The sequence below is a fragment of the Cynoglossus semilaevis genome, chromosome 20 (genome assembly GCF_000523025.1).
Source record: "Cynoglossus semilaevis isolate Cse_v1.0 chromosome 20, Cse_v1.0, whole genome shotgun sequence".
Lineage (NCBI taxonomy): Eukaryota > Metazoa > Chordata > Actinopteri > Pleuronectiformes > Cynoglossidae > Cynoglossus > Cynoglossus semilaevis.
The window spans coordinates 8,855,851-8,880,319 of record NC_024326.1 but is presented as its reverse complement, the minus strand read 5'-3'; the positions used below and the strand labels follow the sequence as shown (position 1 = coordinate 8,880,319).

The 24,469-nt window shown below is 42.2% G+C and overlaps 1 protein-coding gene across 6 annotated transcripts in view; it reads right to left on the bottom strand.

Moving 5' to 3' along the window:
• Positions 1 to 24,469, bottom strand: part of mib1 (MIB E3 ubiquitin protein ligase 1) — a 70,082-nt gene that overhangs the window by 44,292 nt on the left and 1,321 nt on the right. For all 6 annotated transcript variants that reach the window (XM_025066106.1, XM_025066108.1, XM_025066109.1 and 3 more), the window contains 11 exons: positions 23,874 to 24,045; positions 21,180 to 21,309; positions 18,912 to 19,016; positions 17,878 to 17,944; positions 17,300 to 17,504; positions 16,374 to 16,557; positions 14,623 to 14,767; positions 14,369 to 14,502; positions 12,701 to 12,808; positions 12,360 to 12,557; positions 11,105 to 11,256 (listed from right to left, as the gene is read on the bottom strand). In XM_025066106.1, the coding sequence (XP_024921874.1) occupies positions 11,105 to 11,256; positions 12,360 to 12,557; positions 12,701 to 12,808; positions 14,369 to 14,502; positions 14,623 to 14,767; positions 16,374 to 16,557; positions 17,300 to 17,504; positions 17,878 to 17,944; positions 18,912 to 19,016; positions 21,180 to 21,309; positions 23,874 to 24,045 (1,600 nt within the window). The remainder of the gene's footprint in view (positions 1 to 11,104; positions 11,257 to 12,359; positions 12,558 to 12,700; positions 12,809 to 14,368; positions 14,503 to 14,622; positions 14,768 to 16,373; positions 16,558 to 17,299; positions 17,505 to 17,877; positions 17,945 to 18,911; positions 19,017 to 21,179; positions 21,310 to 23,873; positions 24,046 to 24,469) is intronic.

The window sequence follows — 24,469 nt, the reverse complement described above, 5'->3', positions numbered from 1 at the left end:
GGGGAAGGCTTCCCGGAGCCTGTAGTCAACAGTTGCTGAGGGGTGGTGGTGGGGGTGTGAGAGTTAGGATAGGGGTGAGGGAGGGTGAGACAAGAAAAGGAACAGAGTGGAGCGGAGCAGAGTGGGAACTATATTTTGCACTGCCTGACTAAATATGGTCAGGTAGGTGGTGAGACAAGACACAAGAGCAACCCAGCAACAGGGGCCGAAGCGTGTTTTACATGCCTGGCTTCCTAGAAAGGGCTAAGATTTAGCTTAGTCTTTGCACTTTTGAGGTAGGAAGTGCCCGGCCTTTTGTCCTTAATTTGTCGGCCATGTGTTCCTCTGGTGCTCTTTGCCCTTCTGAATGCAGCAGCATCTCTGCCTAATCTGTTCCCAGTTAAAGAGTGACCCCTGGAGTCTGCACAAGTTTCATTGTGCAGAAAAAAAATTAAATCCAGCCCCAGTGAAAAACACAACAACACGATTTTATTTTTTTCGTGTCGAGCTTTTTGAGTTATCCAGTTCACATGCATCATGGGACACGGCTAATATCACAACTGTCTCCTGCGTCAGAGAAGCACACCTTGTGTATTCCAAATGCTCCAACAACAATTCTGCTCCCAAAACCTTCAGGAAACTCTCCATTCTTAGCTTCTGTATAAAGTTCCACTGAATAATAATAGCTCATTTACGTGCAAGTGTCAACAGAATAAGAAAAGGGCAGGGTGGGAGGACGCTTGGTACACTTTCTGCCTCTTCCACCAACCAGGGCATCCTCACAGCTCTCTCCCTCAGAATGCACATGATGGAGAGGAGAGTGCTGCAGAATTTCCCCCCTCCCTTTTCCCTCTCTCTGCCTCCCCTCCTTTCTTTATTTTTTAAATGGCAGCACTTCATGCCAGCTCTACATCTTCCTCTTACTAAAGGTATTACTTGTGTTTGTGCGGGACTGTTAGAATTTGCGTGTGCCCCCCCCCACTCTCTGTCTCTCTCTCTTCTATTCTGTATGTGTGTGTGTGTGCCCATTTTCTCTGCCTTTCTCACCCTTTCCTCCCCCCTTATTCTGGCATTCAACCCACCCACCACCACCCCTCCTCCCCCCATGATAGAAGCTGATTCAGCGAGTCAGGCGTGCACCCGGCACACACGATGGCTGCAGCAGCTGGAGCGCTCTCTAGGTCATTATGGCTCTCTTCACTACGGGAAGAGGAGAAAAGGAGGGGAGGAGAGGAAAAGAGAGGAAAGGAGAGGAGAGGAGGAGCAGCTCAGATAACAAACTGATCTGACAGGTAATATGCGTCCTTCTTTCGCTTTTTGGATGGAGTTAACCCCTCTGACAGGACTTGCTGTCTCCTGTCCAGTGCCTTCCTTCTCCTCTCGTCTTGGGATGCGATCGGTTATTAACTGCATGGTTTGACTGCGAGTCGTGTAGTCGGAAGGGGGAGTGGAATGTACTGATCTGCAGCAGCAGCAGCAGCAGCAGCAGCAGTAGCAGCAGAAGCACTGGGACAGAACTTAACTGGAGAACACCTCAGAGCATTTCCTCACTTTCTCTTGTTCCCTGTGTTTCAGGATGGGGAGAAGGATGCTGGAGGAGGTGAAACAGGGAAGAAGGGAGGCTGGAGAGTTGATATGGTCCACATGGATTTTTAGCCCCATTTTTGCTCTCTCTCTCTCTCTTTCTCTCTCGCTCTTCTTCCTCTCTCTCTTTCTTGTTCCTGGCACTGGCCGGACATGCTGCAGCAGCAGAGCTCTTTGGCTCATTAGGCTTCATGGTTGCAGCCCTGCCGCTATTTAATGACGAACTCGCTAACTCAGACCTGCACTAGTGTGGAGACGTCCCCCTATGCACATTTTGCCCTCTGCATCTGACTCTTTCCAAGATGGGGTTTTTTTCTGACCGTAACTGAGGATGTTATAATTGCAGGGATGTATGTATTACTTTTTTTTTTTTTTTTTACTTTTTAAATATACAAAGATTTTTTTTTTTGCGATTCCACTTTTGTCCTAAAGTGAGGGGCAGAGGAGGTCACTGCAATCCTATATTTATGGGAGGTAAGTTTGAGGACACAACGCACTTTTTAACCACAGCCTGTGTGATAGGGGCGGAAGGATGAAACGAGGTAACCGGAGTGATGGTGGAGCATCAGAAAGGAAACGTCAGGCAGATAAAAGTGGATTGACAGCAAAACAGTTGTGGGAAGAGCAGATGACAAGTGGTGGGGAATGGTAAAAGGTGAAATTGAGACTATGGCACCTGAGTTAGTTAGTTTGTTAGTTTGTTAGCCAATTTCTTCATACATTCTCTCTATCCTTATAGAACTGTGATAGGCTACGCAGGACATTCAGGGCACACAGTGATGCAGTGCTATCTCCTTAAACCAGAACAGACACCACAACCACAGGACTAATTTGCTGGTTCATGTTCTCCAAGCCCACAACTCACCGTGTGTAGGAAGGAATTTCACCCCCTCTATCTTCTACTTGTTCATCCTCTCGAGTGGCTGTGACATTTCCTAAACAGGACGTCACATCTTTTAGTACCAGGCTCACACACCTTCCCAGCGTCATCCTTGTGCTGTGAATGACTGTCACCGCTGGTTCAACATCCCTTCATTACCATTCCACTTTCACTGCAAAAGCATTGCACCATTTTTTTTACTATGTATTCTGTTTTTCCACCCAGTCTGTAATGTTAAAAAAAAAACATGCTCTTTCCTCCACCCCTCATCTATGTTTGTGATTTACACCCTTTGCCTTAACACCTCAACATTTAGTCTGATTGGAGGCAGTGGGGACTTGTGGAATGTGTTGGTCTGGGGCAAAGATTCATTAGAGGCTTGCTGAACAATTCACGCTAACATGCAAATGGTTATTGATCTGTTCCACCCACTCTGCAACAGAACAGCTGTTTTCGCTGTGGACAGGTGAGGTCTGATCAAAAGAAAGTAAGAGAATATGGCCATTAAAGAGAGAGAGAAAAAGAGAGAGAGAGAAAGGCACAGCTTTAAAGGGGTGGGTAGGTGTAAAACCAGGACCAATCCACAAGTGCTGAGTGGGCATTAGCGCCTTCATGTGACCTATGGCCTGCCTCTGCGGCTAAAGCCCAAATCCTCCTCACAATAGCTTCCTGTTCCACTTGGATCACCCTCATTTTTGAACATCAGCAACCGCTTCAGCTCGCCACTGGGGACACCGCTGACACCAGAGACTCAGGCCAGAGAGGGGTTCAGACTGGTAGCATGGGAAGACAGCAAGGAAGAGAGCATTCAGGGAGGGGGTAGGAGGGGTGAAATAAGAGTATGAGATGGCAGTGACCGAGACGGACGAGAGCAAAAGTGGGAGGAGAGAAGTGAAATGTTCAGTATGTCAGCGGGGCCATTCAGCTTATAGGTGCACCTCTGCTCCCAGGACACGGCAAACGATCATCATCTGCGACGAGGTGCACACAAGGGCAACTCACGCCAAGAACTTCCTTTTCAAGAAGAGAACTCTTTTTTTTTTTTGCTGCTGTTTTGTCCCAACTCCATTATCTGCCTGTACATTTTTCATGGAGCGACAAAATAAGAGCACACCATGTCCTGCTGTAAAAATGGGAGCTGTACTCATCCCCCTGATCCTCCAGATTTCTCCCAGTTGTTTGGATGATAGCAGGGTCACTGTAACAGCCGACTATAGCATGGACTGAAAAACTTCTATGTACAGGGGAGGGGGGCTGGCTGTTACGCCTTACATGGCAACCAGAGGAAAGCCTTGGGTGATGAACTGAATTTACACTCAAAGTCACCTCACGGTGCAGACTACCATACTTGGGAGAGAGAACGGTGAGGAAAACAAATGCTTGTCACATCCTGACCTTGGTGAAAGGTGAGAAAATTTTATACCACAGATTACCTACTTGGTGTACATACTTCTTTATGTACCCATATGAACATATGATAGCTATGGAATGTAAAGAAGTATGTATGCTTGGTGAGGTGCCAGTCCTCGCACTCGGAAAATGACGCTGGACAACGCTGTCCAAGGACATGTTTGTGTTAATATTGCTGTGATCACGGTGTGTGAGAGAAAAGAGGTGGCAAGTTGAAAAAAAAAAAAAAGAAAGAGGGGGGAAAAAAAGAGGAAAGGAGAGCATGGACGCCAATGGTGAGGCACATACATTAGCTATACTGTCTCTGGGCAGTCTCACTGCAGCAATAACCGCTGTAGGGAACTCATTGTTTCTCAATTTGGCTGACTTTGCCAATAAAAATCTCTCAGCCATGATACACCAACAATTGAATCCTAACATTTCTTAAGATGATTATGTAAGTAAGAAAGCAAACCAGATATGGGCTGAGTTTCACTTCCGTGAAAGTAGCTCCTTTTAACAGAGATGAGCCTATAGTCACCTTGTGACTCCTTTCATTATTAAGGAATTTCAGAGCATTGCAGCAGTTGATTTTTCAGTCAGTGGTGGCTTACATCAACTTCAGATAGATGTGTGTTCTGCTACAACTTATTTTGACCATTAACACGGTAATTATCCCAATAACTCCACTTGTCCCAAATTGAAAGGAATGCAATGTGAACAAGCCGTTTAATGGATTTTCTTACGCAACAAAAGTAGCTGAGAAGAGAGCATTAGGAGGCAGAGAGCGGCTCTGTCCTATTGCGGCATCATTTGGCCTAAATGTTAACAATATTGTGTGTTTAACTAAGATGGTCTTCCCTTCAGGGCAATGCCCTTATCTGCAACCCCCAACCCTCATCAACCCAACTGTCCTGTGCTCCCCTCCCTCCCTTCTGATTCCTGCTCTCATTGTTCACGTTTGCTATGCTTGCCAAATGCTTTGCTGAGCTGCGTGGCAGTCAGATTAAACCATCGAAAAGTGACAATGCAGGATCAGAGTCAACTCTGACCTGTCAGCTGATTCCAATTGTTGACTGCAACAGGGGCACAGAAAGACATGAAGTCAGTGCGAGGAGGAGGGTGGAGTTTGCATAGCGAGCTATTCATATCTGCCACTATCACCTATACAGAGCCTCTCTGGCTGACCCCAGTCGTCACCACCGAGACCCTGTACCAGGGTTTTGCACAGATTTAGCTCCCTGTAAAGCTCACTGTCGTAGTGTAGCTGGCCTGCTAAAGAAAATGTCTCTACTGCATCCTAAAAAAAAACAGACAATGTGCAGGACAAACAGGACTTCTGAATTTTAATGTTTAAAAATGTTTTGTATCGGTAAATTCAAATGTGGTCTAACAGAACTGAACATAAGTTTAGAGGAAGAGGGAATTTTGTTTTGCTGTGGTACATATTATAATGTAATTTAATGACAATGCTGTGGAACCTACACTTAGTTTATAATTTAATCACATGCTCCTCTTATCAAATTCACTGGGACTAAATTAACCCTCATAAATTCAAACATCTGTGACACCAGACTCAAAATCAGTATTTCTTTAAAAGTGGCCGACTTATTAAATCCTGCCTTGAATCTTTTAATAAATCTAATTATGCTCTTTATAAAAAAAATGAAACGAAGTTACATCTCAGGGATTGCAGGAAAATGAACGTATCAAACTTAGTTTTTGAAGATGACTGAATCGAATAAAAAGAATTTTATAACAGGATTTGTCTTTTTTTTTTTTATTAAATCAAACTGAAAAAAGTTTAATCTCTAGGTTTCAGTTTGTAGTCCTCTCCCTAATCAAAAAAGTCCTACATGAGGTGCCATCTGTCAAAACTTAAGAGACAAGTAAGAGTGAGTGGCTTGCACTGTGTGTTTCTCCCGAGCCCTCAATAGCTTTGACCTCCTGTCTGAGTGACAAACACAGCAGATGCTGACATTATCAAATGCACTGAGCCTGTCGTCCCTCCAGCTTTTGCCCTGTTATGGCCCTTAGACGAGGTGGGCAGCACGGGCATCTGACTCTGAGTGACTGAGAGTCTGGTGTGTGTGTGTGCGCATTTGTGGAAGCGAGCAAAACTGAATGTGCATGTGTTTGTTACAAATAGAGCTGCCTGGGGTGTGTTATATCAGCTTGGATCTATGCTTACCATTATGCTGCCTTCAAATGCTGCCACACAGCTCAGAGTCAGGTTTTCTTATGTTATTTCACTACATCTATATGTTCACAGGACAGATATTAAAGACAAAAAAAAAAACTAAATCTAACAATGCTATTTTTAAATGCAAGAGGTGGAAAAAGCAGCTTGCAACATTGGTAGCTCTATTAAAATAACTTAAATAACAGTTTATTCTGTAGGTGCTAGTTTTTTCTAGTTTTTTTTTTCCTGTAAAATATGACTGTGATTTTTATTTGTAAAGACTGTTATGAGCTGATGTGGCTGCCGAGTCCTGAATGAGACACATTATAATCTGGCTTCAGTCACCGTTCAAACACTACCCGCTGCACTACAAATCAGTCTCCCTTGCACTTAAATGACTGGTTTAAATTAATGCCGTGACTTGACGCCTCAGAGCTCTACAGTAGGAGAATGAGTAAAAGCGAGCATGTGCATGCGCTCACGCCTGTGCATTTGTCTGCTGGCAGTCTCGGTGACCGGAGTAGCGGCGCGCTTGCAACAGGGCCCATCTGTCAAAGCCTGTAATTGCTTCATGACTCCAGGACATTTGACTCAAGTGCACTGCCACAGATTATTATTATCCTTTTCTTGGGGAGTGATTTTTCTCACACTTTGGGAGGGGGTAAAGCGTAAAAACTAAAAGAGATAGCGGGGAGGGTAAATAGGTTGCCGACAAAGCAGAAAAGTTGTAAAGTAAAGGTTGAACAAATGTACCTTTGAGTTGATGCTGTGGTTGGAAATGAGATGTAATCGAGTGAATTTTCTTTGTGCCTCACAGAGTAGATAAAGGTGAACAAGTGAGAGAAAAGCAGAAATAAGCAAACAACTGATCATTCAACACACACGTACAATGGTCTTTCTTCTCTTTTTTGGTGCCGGATGAACTTTAGAGCTGAGATGACTTCCACTATTCTTTTCTCTCTCATTGTAAAACATTGATTCAAAATGCTATGCTAAAGCTGGTAAAATGGAACCAAATCACCTCTTGAATGGATTTGGTCCCCTTCAACCAGCTGTAGCTATGCTTTGATGACTACAGGAGAACTTTCTGCTGGAATGCCTTCAAAACACCTTTATTTTTTCCTCTTATTGCCACAATGTACGTGTACCAATGTAAAATGTAACTTAATTTTGAACTAATAAAAATATCAAAACTATTTTTTTCAAAAACAAAACTTTGGTATGTTGCTCTTTCCTCACTTCTAAGTGTTGCCTCTCTGCCTCTGGAGGGGGATTGATATTCTGACCACACTATCAATGGCTGTTTCAAAAATAGCAGGGGGTAGAATTGTGTGTGCGTGCTATTTCAGAAACACAGCACACACATGTCTGTGTGAGAATGTGCAACTGTCTTGCTGAGACACCTCCTGAGCTGACTGTCACTAGATGCTAACAGTCAATTACACTGTGGGGGGTGGGACAGGCTAAAAAAGAGCTAATGTAGCCAGGCAGGGGTGGAGTGACATTGCAAGGGCCTTTAAAATTATATTTAAAAAAAAAAAAAAAAGAAAAGAAACGAGAAGGGACAAGGTTTGGAGAGTACACCGTGCAAATACGTGCAAGCACTACGGTCTTCTATTCACCTAGCTACTAAAGCCTGCCGCAATAAAGTTGGACAAGATGAGGTAGATGAGAGCCAGATGCTCTAAAGGGCGGGAGGAGTGTGCACAAATCATAGATGCAGACATCTGCAAACAGCTACAGCCTCAAATATTCACTCATTGTCCCCGCACAGAAAACAGGCAGATAAAAATGAATTCTTCCACGCCGGCTTTCCCCCCAATTTCCCTCTCTTTTATTTCTGATGATTTTATTTCTAATTTGGTGCTCAATACTACGTCAAACTGACAAGTACTCAGAACAACAAAAACACTCTTCAATCACTTGTGCGGAATCGATCTCGAAGCCGTGAGCTTGTTTAATGTGTCTAATTACTCAGACGGATATGACTGGTGGGGAAAAACACGAGAGACTCGCGTTTAAATTCTACATAACATCTTGGTATTTTCTGTTTCTAGCTTTTTAATTGCTCTAATTAGTCACAGAAATGCCGGGGATTTTACTAGTTTCTAATATTTATCCTTGTGTACTTAAAACACTGTTATTGATCCAGCGGTGAAGCTCTTTAACGAAGAAGAGGATATTTAGCTTCATTTAGTAGCATGTGTGACTTTGTACGGAGCATTTACAGTGGTGTATATTAGCATATTAGCTTTGTTTGCATGTTTCTATATTGAAGGAAAGCTGAGCGCCGTGTAAGACAAGGACGGGGGCAAATAATACAAGTGGGTGACACGTAAGAGGGTACAGACTGCTGCTGCAGGGCTTGTTTGGAGACCGTTTATGAGTCACGGGCTATTAATCGTTCTGTTTACAGTACTGTAGCAGCTACTGGCTTCCAGCAGCCAGAGGGAAAGACACAGAGACGAGCCAGGCTCTCCTCGCAGGCTGGGGTTGCAGTAAACACACAAAGGGGAACACACGACGTGGATGTCCAAGAAAACTCTGAGCGTGTTAAGGCTTGTGATACCGGCACTTTCAATTTAGTGGCAATTGTAAAACTTAACAACTAGGTCTAATTTATAAGGGAATGCCTTTACACTCCGGAGTGGGTGAGTGTGAGAGTAATGTAGAAGGTGAAACTGTAAAACTCCCCAGTTTGTGCCGCGCCCCTGTTGGTACAGTTGATTTGTCTCAGTATTCAGCACTCCAAGTTGAAAGATTCATCCGTCACCCACGGGGTTATTCTTGTGCATCTTCCTCAATCTTCTCACCACTGCTGGAAGACCCCGCTTTCACTAAAGCATCCTGACACCACACACACACTCACACGCGCGCGCAGCGACTACGGCGCACACACTCTACTAGGAACTAGGAGCTAAAATTGACCCGTAGTACTCTCAGTAAGAAAGCATGAGAGATTCCTTCACCAAGTGGAAGTAATTTAACCCTTGTTGAATTGTTTCAGTGCTGGCAGGAAACTACAGATTAGACCAGATTAAACCTTCACTGTCAGAACATTCTGCCATACTGTTCAATCTCAACAAGGAGGAGACGGAGCACCACAATTGGTCAATCTACTAACAGGAAACAATACTAAAATCAATGATTAACCAGAAGGCACAATGTCATATTGTTTGTCCGACCAGCTTCCAGCTACAGACACTTGGAGGGTTATCAAGCATACTTTTGTCGAAATGTGATACTACAGCAGGAGTGCCTCTAAGCACTCAATCGAAACAACTGCCTCTCGTCTAAATATACACCAGACAAGGTACTTTCACTTCAACCCGGGGAGAGATTTTCGAGGGCTTTAGGACTCGTGGACCGTCTCCCTCATACTGCAGGAGCTCGAGCGTGAAATAAAAGTAAATGGACAGACGGGAGAGGTGACATATATCTTCGTTTCTGTGAGGCAAGGGGACGGAGCACGGACCAAAGAAAGCAACACGCACAGACAACATGACAGCAGCCCTAATAAAATACTGTGCACCTGGTACAAACTGGTATGGGGTGGGGTGGGGTGGTGGTACTGAACAGCCCTGAAGTTCTGCTTCACTGCTAGGAACAAAAAATATGGTGTGTATTACAAGTACATACAATACTGGTCTGTGTATTTACATGTGTCAATTTTTTTTCCCCTGTTATTTAAGGTGTGACAGTGAAAAAGAATATTCTATTGAAACAGACAGAGGTAAAAAATAAATTAATATTTAAGAAAATAATTAAATGATCATCAACTCTACTAAAAGGACTGTAAAAGAAAACAATATTCAGTATGTTAATTTAGCCAACATCCAACGTATAGAACACAAATTATTCAACTCACCTTAAATCACCTTAAAAGACCAGCGCAGATGATTAACTTAACATAGACACCTGAGTCATTTTTAATATGCTTGTGGTTGAGAGACAAGAAAAGAACAGCTTAAAAGCAGAGCAACAAACTACTGCAGCAGAAATAGAAATAACCAAGGACGAGGCAACTGCTGCTGCTGCTGTTGCTGCTGCTGCTACTGGAGACGTGGTCAGCTGCTGCAGGCCAACCTCAGCTCACGACAAAATGATGGACAAGTATGGCAATAAAAACAGACATCAAATGAACATCAAGGACTATTAGAAACACTAATAAAAAATGGAGTCGACATAAGACCGGAGCTTTCATGGCCTCAAAGGTAGTTTAATGTATGTCTGAAACCATGCCATCTGTTGGAGAGATAAAGCCTACTGGCCTATTATAGACTTTCATCAGTGTCGAACTAAATTGAGAACTATCACAGTGAGGCCTATAGCCAGATAGACTGTGCCTGATGATGTAGTGAAGTTATTCTTATTTTAGCTTTAACAACTTTGAGCCACATTTAAGTTTATTTGCAGTTTGTAGAGGAATTATCCACGTAAGGTGTTTGGTTTATTACATCCTGCACCAGTTGTTTATAGGTTCTATTTTTGTCCGGGTAAATGACTGAACGTAGCGTTAAATTTTAATGAATGGTAGACATAAGCTTTTATAATTTCCACCAAAATAATAAAGTCGTGGATTAGTACATTAGGAATTTAAATATAAACCTCTGTGAATCAGCTTCTGCATATAAAAGTCAAGGTACACACATTATGGGGTAATTGCAATACAACTTTTCTCTACCTTTTAAAATTCTATTAATTTCTGAAATATAAAATAAAAATACTTACAGTTAGTTTTTGCAATAAAACAAATATTTTTACAAGACAATTTTGTCTGATATTCATTTATGAAAAAGGCTCAGGTAAGTCTGTGGCTCTATATGACAAAATGTAATTGTAATGTCAGTGCTATACTAACATAATTAAACTGACAATGAGCAAGTTTGTCTGGAGGCTCCATTTTTGGTTAACAGTCAGCATTTCCTCATAATTCTGGTGATCGATACTAAATATTTTGACAATAATTTCTCTCTGACGTTGTTTTCTGTGTGGGAGGTTCAGAATTTTAGAAGTTCACTATGTCTTACTGTTACTGTTAAGCGTCACCTTCACCTATAGGCAGCAGAGAGAACCCAGCGGTCCCTTACCTGGGGTTTCCACGCAGGGCAGCATGATGCAAGGCATTAAACCCGTTGTTGTTGGTGATGGTGACATCGGCACCTGCCTCCAGCAGGACGGACAGCATGTCATCCCTTTTCTTGCTTATGGCGTCATGCAGGGGCGTGTCTCCCTCTGAATCCTGAAAGAAGAACAATGTGTCACCAAAGTGTTCCCCCTGATGCCTTTTTACCATTACATTAACCCCCTGAAGAGGGTTTAATGCAAACAAAACTGATGTTATTGTGTATGTTTTTGACTTGACGTCTGGCCAAAAAGAAGAAAACTTTTCCATGCCAGTCTATGCAAATTAGAGCAACGAAACACTCCATGCAAGTATACTTTGGTTTTAATTGCAAATTCATTTGCCAATGGTATCAAATCAAATTAGTCTGTAAACACTGACAAACTCAAATTATATTTTATAGAGGAAAAACTGAATGTGAAAAAACTTCATAAAATCAACAAAGTATTATCTCTACAACACCCTCAGTTTAAACCTTAACATATGCATGCTGTGTTTCCGTCGGAGAATTCCTTCTCTGTAGGATTCTGGGGGACGTCTTTCACACCGTGTTATTAGCTGCTTCTCGTCTGAGGACTGAACTCAAGCTCCTTGACAAAGATACAGTGATAAAACTTGTCAAAGCTTTCTAAGGTCCCTGGGAGATTCTCTAGGCGAGACACTTGTAGATGTCTCAGGCAAACTAAGTGAGATAAGATAATCTTACACAGACTGACTTTTAAAACCAGTACAACATTTCTGGTCTTTTTCAGGGTCTCACTGAGAGGCTTTTCCCCCATTGACAGGATTCCCACTCATCTCTTGAAATATTTTCCCGATCTTTTTCAGGACATTTAGAGCTGCTGCTGCAGGATGAGATTACTGATATGTTTATGGTTTCCACAGAGGACAGATAGAGGAGCCAGTGGCTGTGGGGGAGAAAAAAACGGTCGCCGACTTCACAGTCCATGTCGTAGACCAATACTAGGATCATTATTTAACTAGAATGTCACCAGATTTGTCTGTAGGTGTCAAGTCCTGCACAAGGTCTGAAAAGTCACAAAAGCTAGTGACAAAGTCAAATGGAAACTGGAAACAACCCTGAGGTGACATTCAAATTTGATTTGCTGGTAGCATCATGTGAGGTGTTACACTGTCTTGAGATAGAGAAGCGATGGTCTTCAAGATTGAAGTTTGAAGACAGCATGACGACAGTGCGTATAGAATAACACAGCACAAACCTGGAGGCTAGGGTGGCAGCCGAAGTCCAGCAGGGTCTTGACCACCTGCAGGTGGCCTTTATTTACAGCTATGTGCAGTGGAGTCTGTCTTCGCTTGTTCCTTGCGTTCAAGTCGGCCCCGCCCCTCTGCAACACCTCAATGACGGAGCCCTCGTCGCCAAAGGCCGCATGGTGCACTGCACGGTCTCCATCTTTGTCCTGGATACAGAACACACCGGCATAATAAGAGAGAACTCTGCCTGTGTGGTGGTTTTCCCTTCGTGCCCAGATACGTGCGGTTCATGACAAAAGATGCATTTTTGTAATTAAGATGAGCGACATTATTTTTCAATTATACCCACCTCGGCCTCCAGGTCCACATTGTGTTTGAGCAGCAACTTGAGGACATCTACGTGACCATTCTGACTGGCTGCCTGCATGGCAGTGTGTCCAGCACACTGGCCATTTACCTGCAAACAGATCAATCAATCAGGGTGTAAGAAAAAACAAACAAACAAAAAAAAAACAGGTGCATAAAAATGTCATGTTGCATGTTTAGCTCTACGTCTACTGAATGGGCTGATCACCTGAGGGGCTCAGAGATTCAGAGGCTGTGTTTAAGTGGAGTGTGTGTGCATGTGAGTAGAAGTGCACGTTTGACAGTGTGTGTGTGTGTGTGTGTGTGTGTGTGCATGTTTCATCACTAACTGCAGCACTGCAAAAACTCAGAGCATAAATATTAATGTGGACTCCTTTGGGAGTCTCGAGACATCTCTTGTCCTGGCAGCCGGATCACTTGGCCAGGCTCACTGTGCTCAGCATCAAGCAAATAATTCCACTGAAAGGCAGTAGGGCATCTGGCCAGCCATCATCACACACACGCACGCACGCACAGACACACACAGAGACTGGTCCACTAGCATGCACACTCCCCTCTCTCGGAGAGAACAATATTGCAGATTTATAACTCATAACCTAAAAGGGTGTTTTCCCTGGCCTACAGCATGTGTCAGAACACAGTGTCCAACCATATGGGATTTGTGGATCTCCTCTTTATTCTAAGAGTGAATTGAGCCCGTGCTGCAGTGGATGCCAGTGGCCCTTGTTGCCTGCTCTGGGCTCAGCCTTAATGCTTTTCAGATAGAGAGAGGTGCAGGAGTGGGAGGATCTCGGAGCACCTTCCTCTGAGCCTCCAGGCTCCTCGGGAAAGAGGGAGAGAAGACGAGCACAGCCGAAGCTCGGCACTGAACACCGATAATACAATGTCACTTACTCTCAAATTTCAATACCTAAGAAGTAAATCTAATCAGCCTCACAAGATGAATCACAGTTGTACCGTGATCTAATAAAGCTGATAATTGGCAACCGCCATACACAAAGAGGTGTGCAGAGGGAAAGTGCCGACATGAGAGGGTTCAAAGCGTGCGTTTTCTGGTGCTTTGTGTTTGTTTAGTGTGTCCTGCAGCTTTTTAACTTCACCGCTGGAGTTTTGTTTTCTGTCTGAATGTAGGGTTCACATTAAAACCACTTAGCCATTTCCATAAAATGTTTTAGACAGCAAAGCGTGCCCCAAGGAAGAACACATTACATTTTGGAACAGATCCAATAGAAGAAGTGGCTCAAGATACTTTTTTTCACCATTATTAGCCTTATTAGATGGGCCATTCTGCAATATGCTCATAGATTCCTCATGAAATATGGTCGAGATCATAATAAGCTTTTATTGTTATCGGGCATATGTGCATTTTGAGCTATTTCTGTCGGTGAAACAGAGTCTGCACCAAAACTACTCTTCCTCTTTATCACTTGCTTTTCAGCTGCCTTAACGTCCTCATTCCACCTCCTAGCTGGTCACCTGGTAACAAGTGCACAAGTAATTTGACTTGAATTGATGCAACAGAGCTAACACCACCGCTGCTGTGTTGTGTTTATAACATAGCATGAAAATCTCATTTGGTGTTCGTTAAAAACTCATTTGGATTTTTCTGTAGCCACCTGTACAAAACAGTGAAATGTTTGTGGACACTTACATCTACATCCGGTCTCTTGAGAATGTCCTCCACCTTGGCCAGGTCTCCATTGGCGGCCGCTTTGACAAGCTCCTCGTTGATGTCTCCCGACTCTTGTGTCTCAAATAGTTTCTTCAGCAACTGAGACAGACGCTCTAACCAAACAAGGGGAAAACATCAGACGAGTGTTTGCGTGTGGGAGATAGGAAAAAAAGGGAGCAGAGAGGACAAAGAACACAGACAAGCCTGTGTCAGAAGTGCATTTTTATACAAACCTCCAGAGGCGTTGCTGACAGCTGAGCCAGAGGGGGCGATCTTGGTGACAGCAGCAGGATTGTACGTCCAAGAAGTCCCACAAACCTCGACCTTCAGGTCACTGTCAGAGTAGATTTGCTGCACACGACCCACCTTGCCTAAGGTCTGTGGATAAATGTAGCGAGAAATTTATTTGTATTTGGAGGGCTGTTGTCTTTGGGCTATGTTTGGTGTAATAGAGTTTATGAGGAGCAGAGGAAAATGGAGAGAGATTGTCAGATAAAGCAAAAAAAAAAAGGTGGTGGGATGAAAAAGTAGAGAAATAAAATAGAAAAATATACTAGCTCAAGAACAGAACGGAGCAGAGACAAATGCTGCTGAGAAAATAAAAGCTGACAGAAAAAAGTAAATATTATAAATTAAAGCCGTGTTTCCATTATTCAGAGGACGTTGGGCTGCAAAAGACAGAAGATGGATACAGAAGAAACCTCGTGTTTCCATTATTCAGAGGACGTTGGGAAGATGGATACAGAGGAAACCTCTTGCGAGACTATTGCTCTTCTATGCGAGCAGAAGAGAAAGGGCCTGGTGAAATGCTTTCCAATTTTGAATCACATCATCTTGATCCCGGCTATGTGAGAGCGAGGCACTTTTATCTGTTGAGCCGGGTCCTGGGCTTTCCTAGAGGATGCCATCAATAACAGGGACTGCTGCAGCAGAAGCAGCAGCGGGCGGCAAACAGCCGTGGTTAGTGATCAAAGCCACAACCCATCTCGGGGTTTTAAGGCTCATTAGCTACTGAGGGGGGTAGTTTGGCAGGGACAAGTGGCATATTGGAGAAGACTGGCACTGCATAATCCAAGACACACTGGGCAGCAATGAATAAACTTCATAATAAGAGAAGAATAATGTCTTGTTGGGAAAGGAATAAAAGTGGCAGCAAAAGAAAGCCAGGGACTGCAGTGAGGGGTGAAATTGTGTGTCTGTGTGTTGAAATACTGCTCCTTTAAATTTCAACTTTCTAATATTTGACCATCTTTTACAGTGCAGCTCACAATCAAGGTTTAAAGCTACAGCGGGAATAGCCCAGAGACACCCCACCTCGTCTCAAGTAGTTAAGCTGTGATTCAGCAAAAACCTGCTCCAAGTGTGGCCTTTGATTCAGTCCCTTAGCCGCTATTGGCGCTTAAGAAAAATAAGATGGTGACATCATGTTTGCTGCGTACCAGCTAGCTAAAGAATCCATCAGAGAAGAAGAAAACAACACTAGGCCATGGAGAAGCAACTCATTAGTTAGTTATGTATAGACATGTATATGTATATTGTTATTATTTCCTACATGTTATACTCAGCTGACTGGTATATTTGTTTAAATCCAACTGCATATACGTCAGCATTACTGGTGCAAATACATGCAATGGAAGAACATGTAAAAAAAACCCAAATTTTCTAATTTGACTGCAGGTTACCTGTATGCATGTACTTACAACTAAAGTACCTGCTAATACACAGATGTCATAATGCAATGTTAAATATTTACAGTACTTTACAGACTTGATATTACTCTTAAGAGCTACAGTTAAGATGAAAGTTTCATACGCCACACTGCATTATTTTAAAATCAATAATAACACCATCATGTTGTCAAAACAGGGCCCCTGAAAATCTTACAGGTTTAATGAGACAATAAATTTAAATTGACATTTGGATAAATCACATCCACCGTGGTTACAACTGCATAAATCGGTGTGATCGTGTCAGAGATTCTTACTGGTAGCATGGCCTCGGCCCACTCTCCATGTCCTCTCTGCAGCAGTTTGATGCGGTCGATGTCGTAGCAGATCTGGACCAGGTCTCCCACCAGGAACTGGGAACTGCCTCCCTCTGCCCCGGCTGCGACCTCACCACTGCGCACTACATTGGCCTTTGTCAGCACGGCTGGATTGAATGTCCATCTTTGCATTAAAAAAAAAAAAAATCAAATCAAATCTTTGTAGTTTTAGTGTTGTAAGTTGTATGAATACAGCATGTAGGTATAAGACTGACAACTAGCTTTGAGCATCAGGCAAATTTTTCCTCCTACTCTTTTATCGAGGTGTGCAAAAATTATTTTCACCAAAGAAACAATAAAGTCGGAGCTAACAACCTCCACTGTGACGATGGCAAGAATATCAACCAAGACTGAGACGGTGCAATAACATTTGATTTTGGGGAAATGGTCGTGGAGCTCGACAGACCATACAGTTTGTCTTAATTAGAGACTATTTTGCTGTGCTGTGGCAGTCTAGGAGGATTTTGGTGGGTTTAAAACTTACAAACGAGCCGGAAGACATGAAGTTCATCCCCAAATAAAATCTAAATTTAAAATATTCTCAGTTAAAATAAAAATATAACAGAAAATACAGAACACAGATGAAATATTTATTGATTGCTAAACATTTAAGGTCTCTAAAGAGTCACCGATTTTGAGGAATTGTATTTATATAATAGAAATAAGAAGTAAAGTGGGAATACATTTTTAAAAAATGTTGTTATACAACTAACGGGAAAAGGTCAGGCAAAGTAATAATACTTTTTTTTTAATTATAGACATTAGATTTAAAATGTACAAACTGAAGTACAGAATAGTTATGTGGAAAACTCAGTCTCATCTTACTGGAAGTGATCAAATATCCGCAGGTCTATTAACAGACTCACCGGTTTCCACTGGGGTACTGAACCACAATGTCGTGATCCTCATCGATGCCACAAACTGTGCCAGTGGTCGTGAGGGTTTCAAACATGCCATCAGTCCAGCCGCCATGGCCGTGCTGCAGGGACTGGACAATCTCCAGGTCAAGGTCAATGTTGACCAGATCGCCAATTTGCAGACCTCCAGGATTTCTGTTGCCATTTTGCTCGCCTAAATGAAAAAAAAAAAATTAAAAGGTTAGAAATACTTTTTTAATTTTGCTCACTCTTATTAGAAGAAAATCTAAGGAGTAACTTTTTGGACAACAGTTCAAAGTGCTGCAGTCCAATAAAATATCAGGCCAATTTAAAGAACTCTTCTGCAGTGCTGAATCAGGAGACACACAATTAACTCCTTTAAAGTCTTGGAACATTTTAACTGCATGACCTGAGCCGGTGACTGGGGGTTTAGAGAGAGGTAACTAGGCAGTGCTGCCATCTAGTGAGAAGAAGGGGTAAATTACGACTCCCCCCCTTGTGTCCTTGAATTCACTGCACCAGAACAGTAGGTGAGAAAAGTGCTGCAATGACAACGGCTTACTTACCTAAAACTGGGCAGTGGTCTCTGTAAAAGGAGCCCCCTTTGGCGTCCTGCACACATTTCAGATCCGACTGGAAGAGTTGGGGTGAAGGTGGAGTTAGATCATTAGACCAAGACAGATTATGACTAATAACAATAAGAATTGATTCTAGGCAACAGTGTATTTGTATAGAATACTAACAGCGTTGGTGCCCTGAGGGTGAAGCCTGACAGTAATTCACAACACTGGAGAACTAGAGATCTCATCATATCATTTGTGATGACTCAGATATGCAGCTACCACACAGGCATCCCTGTGAAGTGATGCAAAAAAAGAGGGTCCGAACTATAACAAAGAATTAAACTACAAGTCTGCTCTGTTTCCTCTGTAGGACATTTATAAAAAATTGTGTTTGCTTTGAGCAGAGCGCAGACTTTGCAAAAAAAAAAAAAAAAAAGGGGTTAGGTGGGGGCTAAAGTCCTCTCAGGCTACGTTTGGAACACACAGTACAGTGAGCTGCACTCCCTTTTTTGTGTGTTTGAAAGATTTAACCACAGCCTTAATGAAGAACAAGGGCCAAATCAAACAGTTGGGGTGGGAGGTCTGATCCATGATTTACTTTTGGAGGCAGACGCCACCAACTTTGCTTTCAATGTGTTTAAACAACAGGCAAAACGGTTGTGCAACCCTAGGGACCCCATTGGCTATTTTGAAAAAAATAGAGCAGAGTTCTCCACCAATGAGCAGGGCGCTTCACAATTGAGACGCATGTGTCGCTGCACCCACTCCCTCCTCTGATGTTGACCTCTGTGTTCACTCTAGTCCTCCTAAAAGCAGGAGGAACAGATTGCCTTTATCATGCAGATGCGCTCTTCTTCCAGCTGCCTGTACAATGGTGTCTTACTCCTGCCTGCTGTGGGCCTCCTACAAAGGCCTGGCAGCAAAAGGAAGAACCTCAGCCCTGTGGCCATACACAAAAGCCTGCTGGCAGCTGATCCTTTGTGTGGCTGAGACTTACGGCTGTGTGCGTGTGCGTGTGTTTGTGTGTGTGCGCTCACCATTCCCTCAAATCCAACTCTGTACAGGTTCTTGGCCCCATTGTCCCACAGTACATAGGCAGCACTGTGAGGGCTGGCTGCACTCCAGTCCTGGATCTCTGTTACCTGTATAAGAACAGAGGGAAACATCAACAGTCAGCAGGAGAAGACACATCCCTAAATCAACCTTTTTTTCCAGTATATTCCTTGAACACATTTGTTTTAATTTGTCACTAATCCAAATGATGGAAAAATGTCAATCACTCACTGTATTTCCAAATCTAACGGCTAAATAAAAATAAATAAATTGCACACAGACCCAAGCACAGATGCTTGGGTTGTCATATCATCTACACCTGTGTGCAATTTATTTATTTTTATTTATTATTGTCATATCATCTACAACACATTAAAGGAATCGCCTGACATACATACTCCTACCTGAGGGAAAATAAAACATTGAACAGAGGAGGTGATTTTAACAACAGTCGTTTTCTGTTGTCAAACCTCAATATAAAACTAGATTTGATCTTTCCCTGATCGCTGTTGGAAACAGAACACAGTGGTTGCCTTCAAAGTGAGGCTGGAGTGAAGGTCAAAACAGAAAAAAGAAGCAGAAGAGTCGACTAAGGTACGAGCACAAAGCTTTAAGACGAGGAGATGATTTATCATACTGGTCAGTTGGATCAGTAGTAGTATAATGTTGACCCCATTGACCTCAAGTTCATTCATCCAAACAAATACTACAGTATGTGGCAGTTAAGTAGTTAGAGGATCTTTTTAAAAATGTCATTAATACTTCATCAAAAAATGATCACACAATTATTTTGGTATGGATGTGCTTCTAAAAAAATGGTACAGGTTCTTGCTCCATCACAGTGTGAACAACAGAGTCCACCCACTGAGAAAGCAGCAGAAGAGCTGCAGCAGAGCTAATTAATTCTTTAATTAAAAAGTGTGACTAAGTAAATAAGGAAATCAAATGGTTTAATCATTTCCAGACCTCTTCCAAAGGTAATTGATTAATGGGCCTTAGGAGATGTATTCATGCTAAACTAACACAACACCTCAGCCGCAGAACATGCAACAGTAGATTTCTGGAGAGCATATTGCTCACAGCATCATAAAACAGTAATGAGATATGTCATTAAATAACACAGCACAATGAATAGCCTGCAGGGAGTCTTAAATTGAATATTCCAGGGTCTGGACCAAAGTCAAAACAGACACACTTCACAGCACAGTTACAGTATAAATCTAAATAGAGTGTGCTAAATAAACGCACCTCATCAGGCATCATATTACACTGTAATGAGGTATTTAATTCAGGAATAACCTGCATGGGAAATTCATATCTTCAGTAGAGACAGAAAGGAACGACGAGGTAAAAGAATATAGCTAATACGATTTTTTTCTCATATTTGTATTTCGGTGTAGAATAAAAATTGTTACAGACAAGCTACTGACAGCTACTGCAATGAAACAGAAAATGCAGCCGCAAACTACAACAAAGTTAATTGTTGTAGTTTGCGGCTGCATTTTCTGTTGGCTATTTTTCAACTAAAATTAAAATACTAATATATAAATATTTGTGCCAAAACACAGACAAAGTAGAATCCATATTTTTGAATGTGAGATTTTCCCTTTTTTTCCCTTTAAGTTTTTATTTTTATATAATTTCTTTTAATTCTCAAAGACCCTTGTCTGTGTACCAAGGCAGTAAAAAACTTGCTCAACAATGAATGGTGCAAAAAAACTGGTCTGAAACAAACTAAGTGAGCAGTGACAGTGATCAATGATCATTTTTGCAGCTCTTTAAAGAAAGTAAACAATTTCTGCAGAGTTTATTCGTAAATTTAAAGTGTATCAGGCTCCTTCGAACAAAAAGGGAAACCAAAAAAAAGCATGGGTGACCAAAGACCTGAGTGCACAACAGTTTACAACTACTTCTAAGAGCTGATGACAAAATTACAAAGCCTGTCCCGAGCTTTGTGCTCGCCGGAGAAAAAGGATCAATCAGAGACAAATTCTTTCTTTTTAGTGGCATTGATCGCTGCAGCAAGCACAAGTGTTTACTTTTACTTTACACACTGGGGTAGCCTGTCTAATACAGACACTTCTAAGTCACTGGGATGCAGATAAGCATTGGGTTTTGTGCAAAGTAATGTGGAATAGATAAGCAGGAACTATTTGTACTGGCCCAAGTGGCCAATTGTGTGTTTAAGGCTATTACAATTCTGAGTTGCAGGTTTTTATCTTGAGCAATAATTAAATGCAGTGCTCTCTTACCTTCCCTCTCCTTCCATTGCCTCCATCCTGGTCCTCCCACTGCCAGTCCACTCCTCTCACCACCCGGCCCCCGGTGAAGATTCCTCTGGCTGTGATTTTCTTGGACTTGCGACGTGACTCCAGAAGTACTCTGTTCAGAAGATGAATCAGACTGAGTTATATTTTATCTCAAATATATATTTTGCTGACATTGAACAGTCTTCTTGTCTGTTAATAATACAATTTGTCTGTCAGGGATTCTTTCCAAGTACTGAAATTTAAATAGGAAAACAAAGGATGAAATATTTTAACAGCTATGTGCATAACACACCATCCCTGCTCCATCCTTTCAGATAATTAACATTATAGAACCACAACAGTACCTAAAGCGTGTGTAAGTGAGCTTGGAAAAAGGTCAGATTGATTTTTTGACTTTCTGTTGCCTTTAGGAAATTCTCCATGAGGGTCAAAACGCCCTTGTCTTTGCAGCACAACCATTTACACAGAGGTGACCGTCATGGCCCTGGGGTCTGTTACTATAGTGGAAGCAGGCAGAAAAGGCAGAAAATAATTTCCTTCTTCTCCAGGAATAAATATATCACAGGACATGTGCATTTGTGAAGGATGTCATCAGTCTCTGAATAACAACAGTTTCAACCACATTTCAGCATTCACACTTCGCTGTCAAATCCCTCTCTTTACAACCAGGCTCACAGCTCAGCACATGGCATTCTATTCAAATTCATTACATTTCTTGTTGCTTTAGAATGCTTTGATCTGAATGCCAACTAAGCCAGTGGAAGAAAAAAAAGCAACGAAAAAAAATAACATTAGGCCAAGCTCCTAACAGCAGAGAACAATGTGAGCCTTGATGCTAGACGTGGCAGCTGGACGGTGCAGGTCTAACCAGCGTTAACAGCTTGAGACTTCATAACCACTCCCTCTTCAGCAGTTAGTGAAACCATCTAATGTGTTATAACAAAACAGCCTGCCACGCTGTCGGAGCAGTGCAGGCTGGGGAGAGCGCCGTCGTCCATTGTGCATTATGTAACGCCTGTCTCCGGGGAAATGAAGTCGGACTAGAAAAGGCTGCCAGCTGTTCAACTATGTGTTCGTTGAAATATGGTGTTTGGCTGACATAGGTGTGAGATAAATGAAAAGTGCCTTTGGAGCACTAACTACTTCCAGTCTCTGAGGTGACAAAGTTAAAGGGAAGTGGTGGAATTTAGCATGCACATAAACAGGAGCCCCAGAGTCTCAGGTACAGCTAAACTTGTGGGGGGTCTTTTTTAAAGGAAAATAAAGGAAAAAGAATGAGAACCAGATTAGAGTTTGGGTCAGGATAGGGATGTTTGTAATACTTAAGGTAAGAAGCTGGAAATGCTTCATGTCGATGTAAAGTCCTGACAAAACATGAAATCCAGATTCTGTGCGTGTGTAACTGCCTTTAACGGTTTGATCTGCCTCTACATGCAGGTATTAACAATAATATCCACATCAACCGTGTGAATCATCGTTTCCACCACCAATTTCTCAAAGCAAAGGAAGTGCCGAATGAAACTTCTGAGACATAAATTTTAAATAAGTAAGACGATATGAGCCACTGTGTACAACTGAAACGCTTCCTGACACACATCTCACTATTTATCCAAGTATGGGACCGGAACCAGATGAAATTGCTAGCCTGGGGTTACAAGTTTTGCCCCGGGACACATTGATAAGCTACAGTATGAAGCCAGGCTGTGGGTGGAGGACAGACTCCACACTCGCTGGCTGACTGTAGCCACCTCCCTAGTGTTTATGGTGATATGGTGGTAAGAAAATAACTATGTAGATGAAAAGGAAGCAGCGATATTTTGAAATGTCATGTTATTATTTACAGCTGTATGATGAAGCAGCGTTTAATTTATTACCAGCACCACCCATATTTGGATATTTGGTTGTTGTGGGAACATCTTTGTCAGGGTCTGAAACATAACACACATTAGTTTCGTCTTTGACAAGCCTGACACTTTAAACCTCAAAGCAAACCAGTTCCAGGCAGTTTGTCTGAGACTGCACATTATTTCAAAAGTAAAATTAAAAATGGATTTTCAAGATATAATTACTTGCCCCCATACCAGGAGAGGAAATTAAAAACTTTACCAGGAGCTTTTTACCACAGAGAAATACATTTTGGTTTGCTTCCAGGGCAATTTTATCAAGTGTTTATTCAAGAGGATGTTGAACACCCTCGCAGCACAGCTTTCTCAACAAAAATAAAATGACAAGACTATATTGGATATGTATATACATCATTAGGACAATTCGGCAACAACTTGACACCAGCTTGTCAAATTGTTGATAGCAAAAGTTAAACAACACAGCAACAACACCAGAAAACTGAATTTGGTTCAGAATAAAACCAATAAATAATCTTTAACACTAATGCATTGTGTTTTAGGTCTGAATGCATCTAAAAATGTGGCCAAGGTGTTGCCTGGCAACTGTAGGTTGGGAACGGAGATATAGTAGATAGTGTGGACCTGAAAGAGAGCGTGAACAAAAAAGACTTCTCAAATGACACGCACCAAGAGCAGAATAAAGCTCAAGTACATGATTAAAGTTCAGGCCAAACAACCACTGAGAGTTTAGGTTCATTAACTTGCTCTAAGCTCAGTGTTTGCAGATGTACGGAGAAGCCCTCTCTTGTCAAACAGTGCTGGGTTAACAAACCTCTCACTGCCTGGGGTGGTGATCCTGTAGAACCGATGTCTCAGGTGATGCTTGTCTCCATGGTAACAGGTTGTGCAAAGGTCATAATTGGTGCACTCAGCACATTTCCAGCGAATGCCAATGATGGGCTGCTGACGGCAGGTGTCACACATGGTTCCATCGTGTTTAATGCCTGGGAGGAGAGAGGGTCCAAGTTCAGTAATCACATAATAATAAGTTATTTTACCTATTATATACTGTCATCAAAATGGCTGTTTTAACAAGACAACGATTGCTATTAAATCTATTTATTAAAACGTTTGTGTTGCACAAGTCACTATGCAACTACGAAGCACAACAAGAATTACAATTGTAATTACACTGTCAAAATACTAATGTATCAACTAAGTTTTCTAAATATAAAAATAAGTGCTGTTGCTGATTTTTACAGTTCCATCCCAGCTGCACTTGTTGTTGTTTATTACCCCACCTGCATTGTTGGGCTTTGTTTTGCACTGGAGGCTCATTATGTGACATGGCTATAGAGTTACAGTGTAAGTAACTTACACTGTGACGTGCATACATGGCATATTGTGTCACTTCTTATCTTGATACCA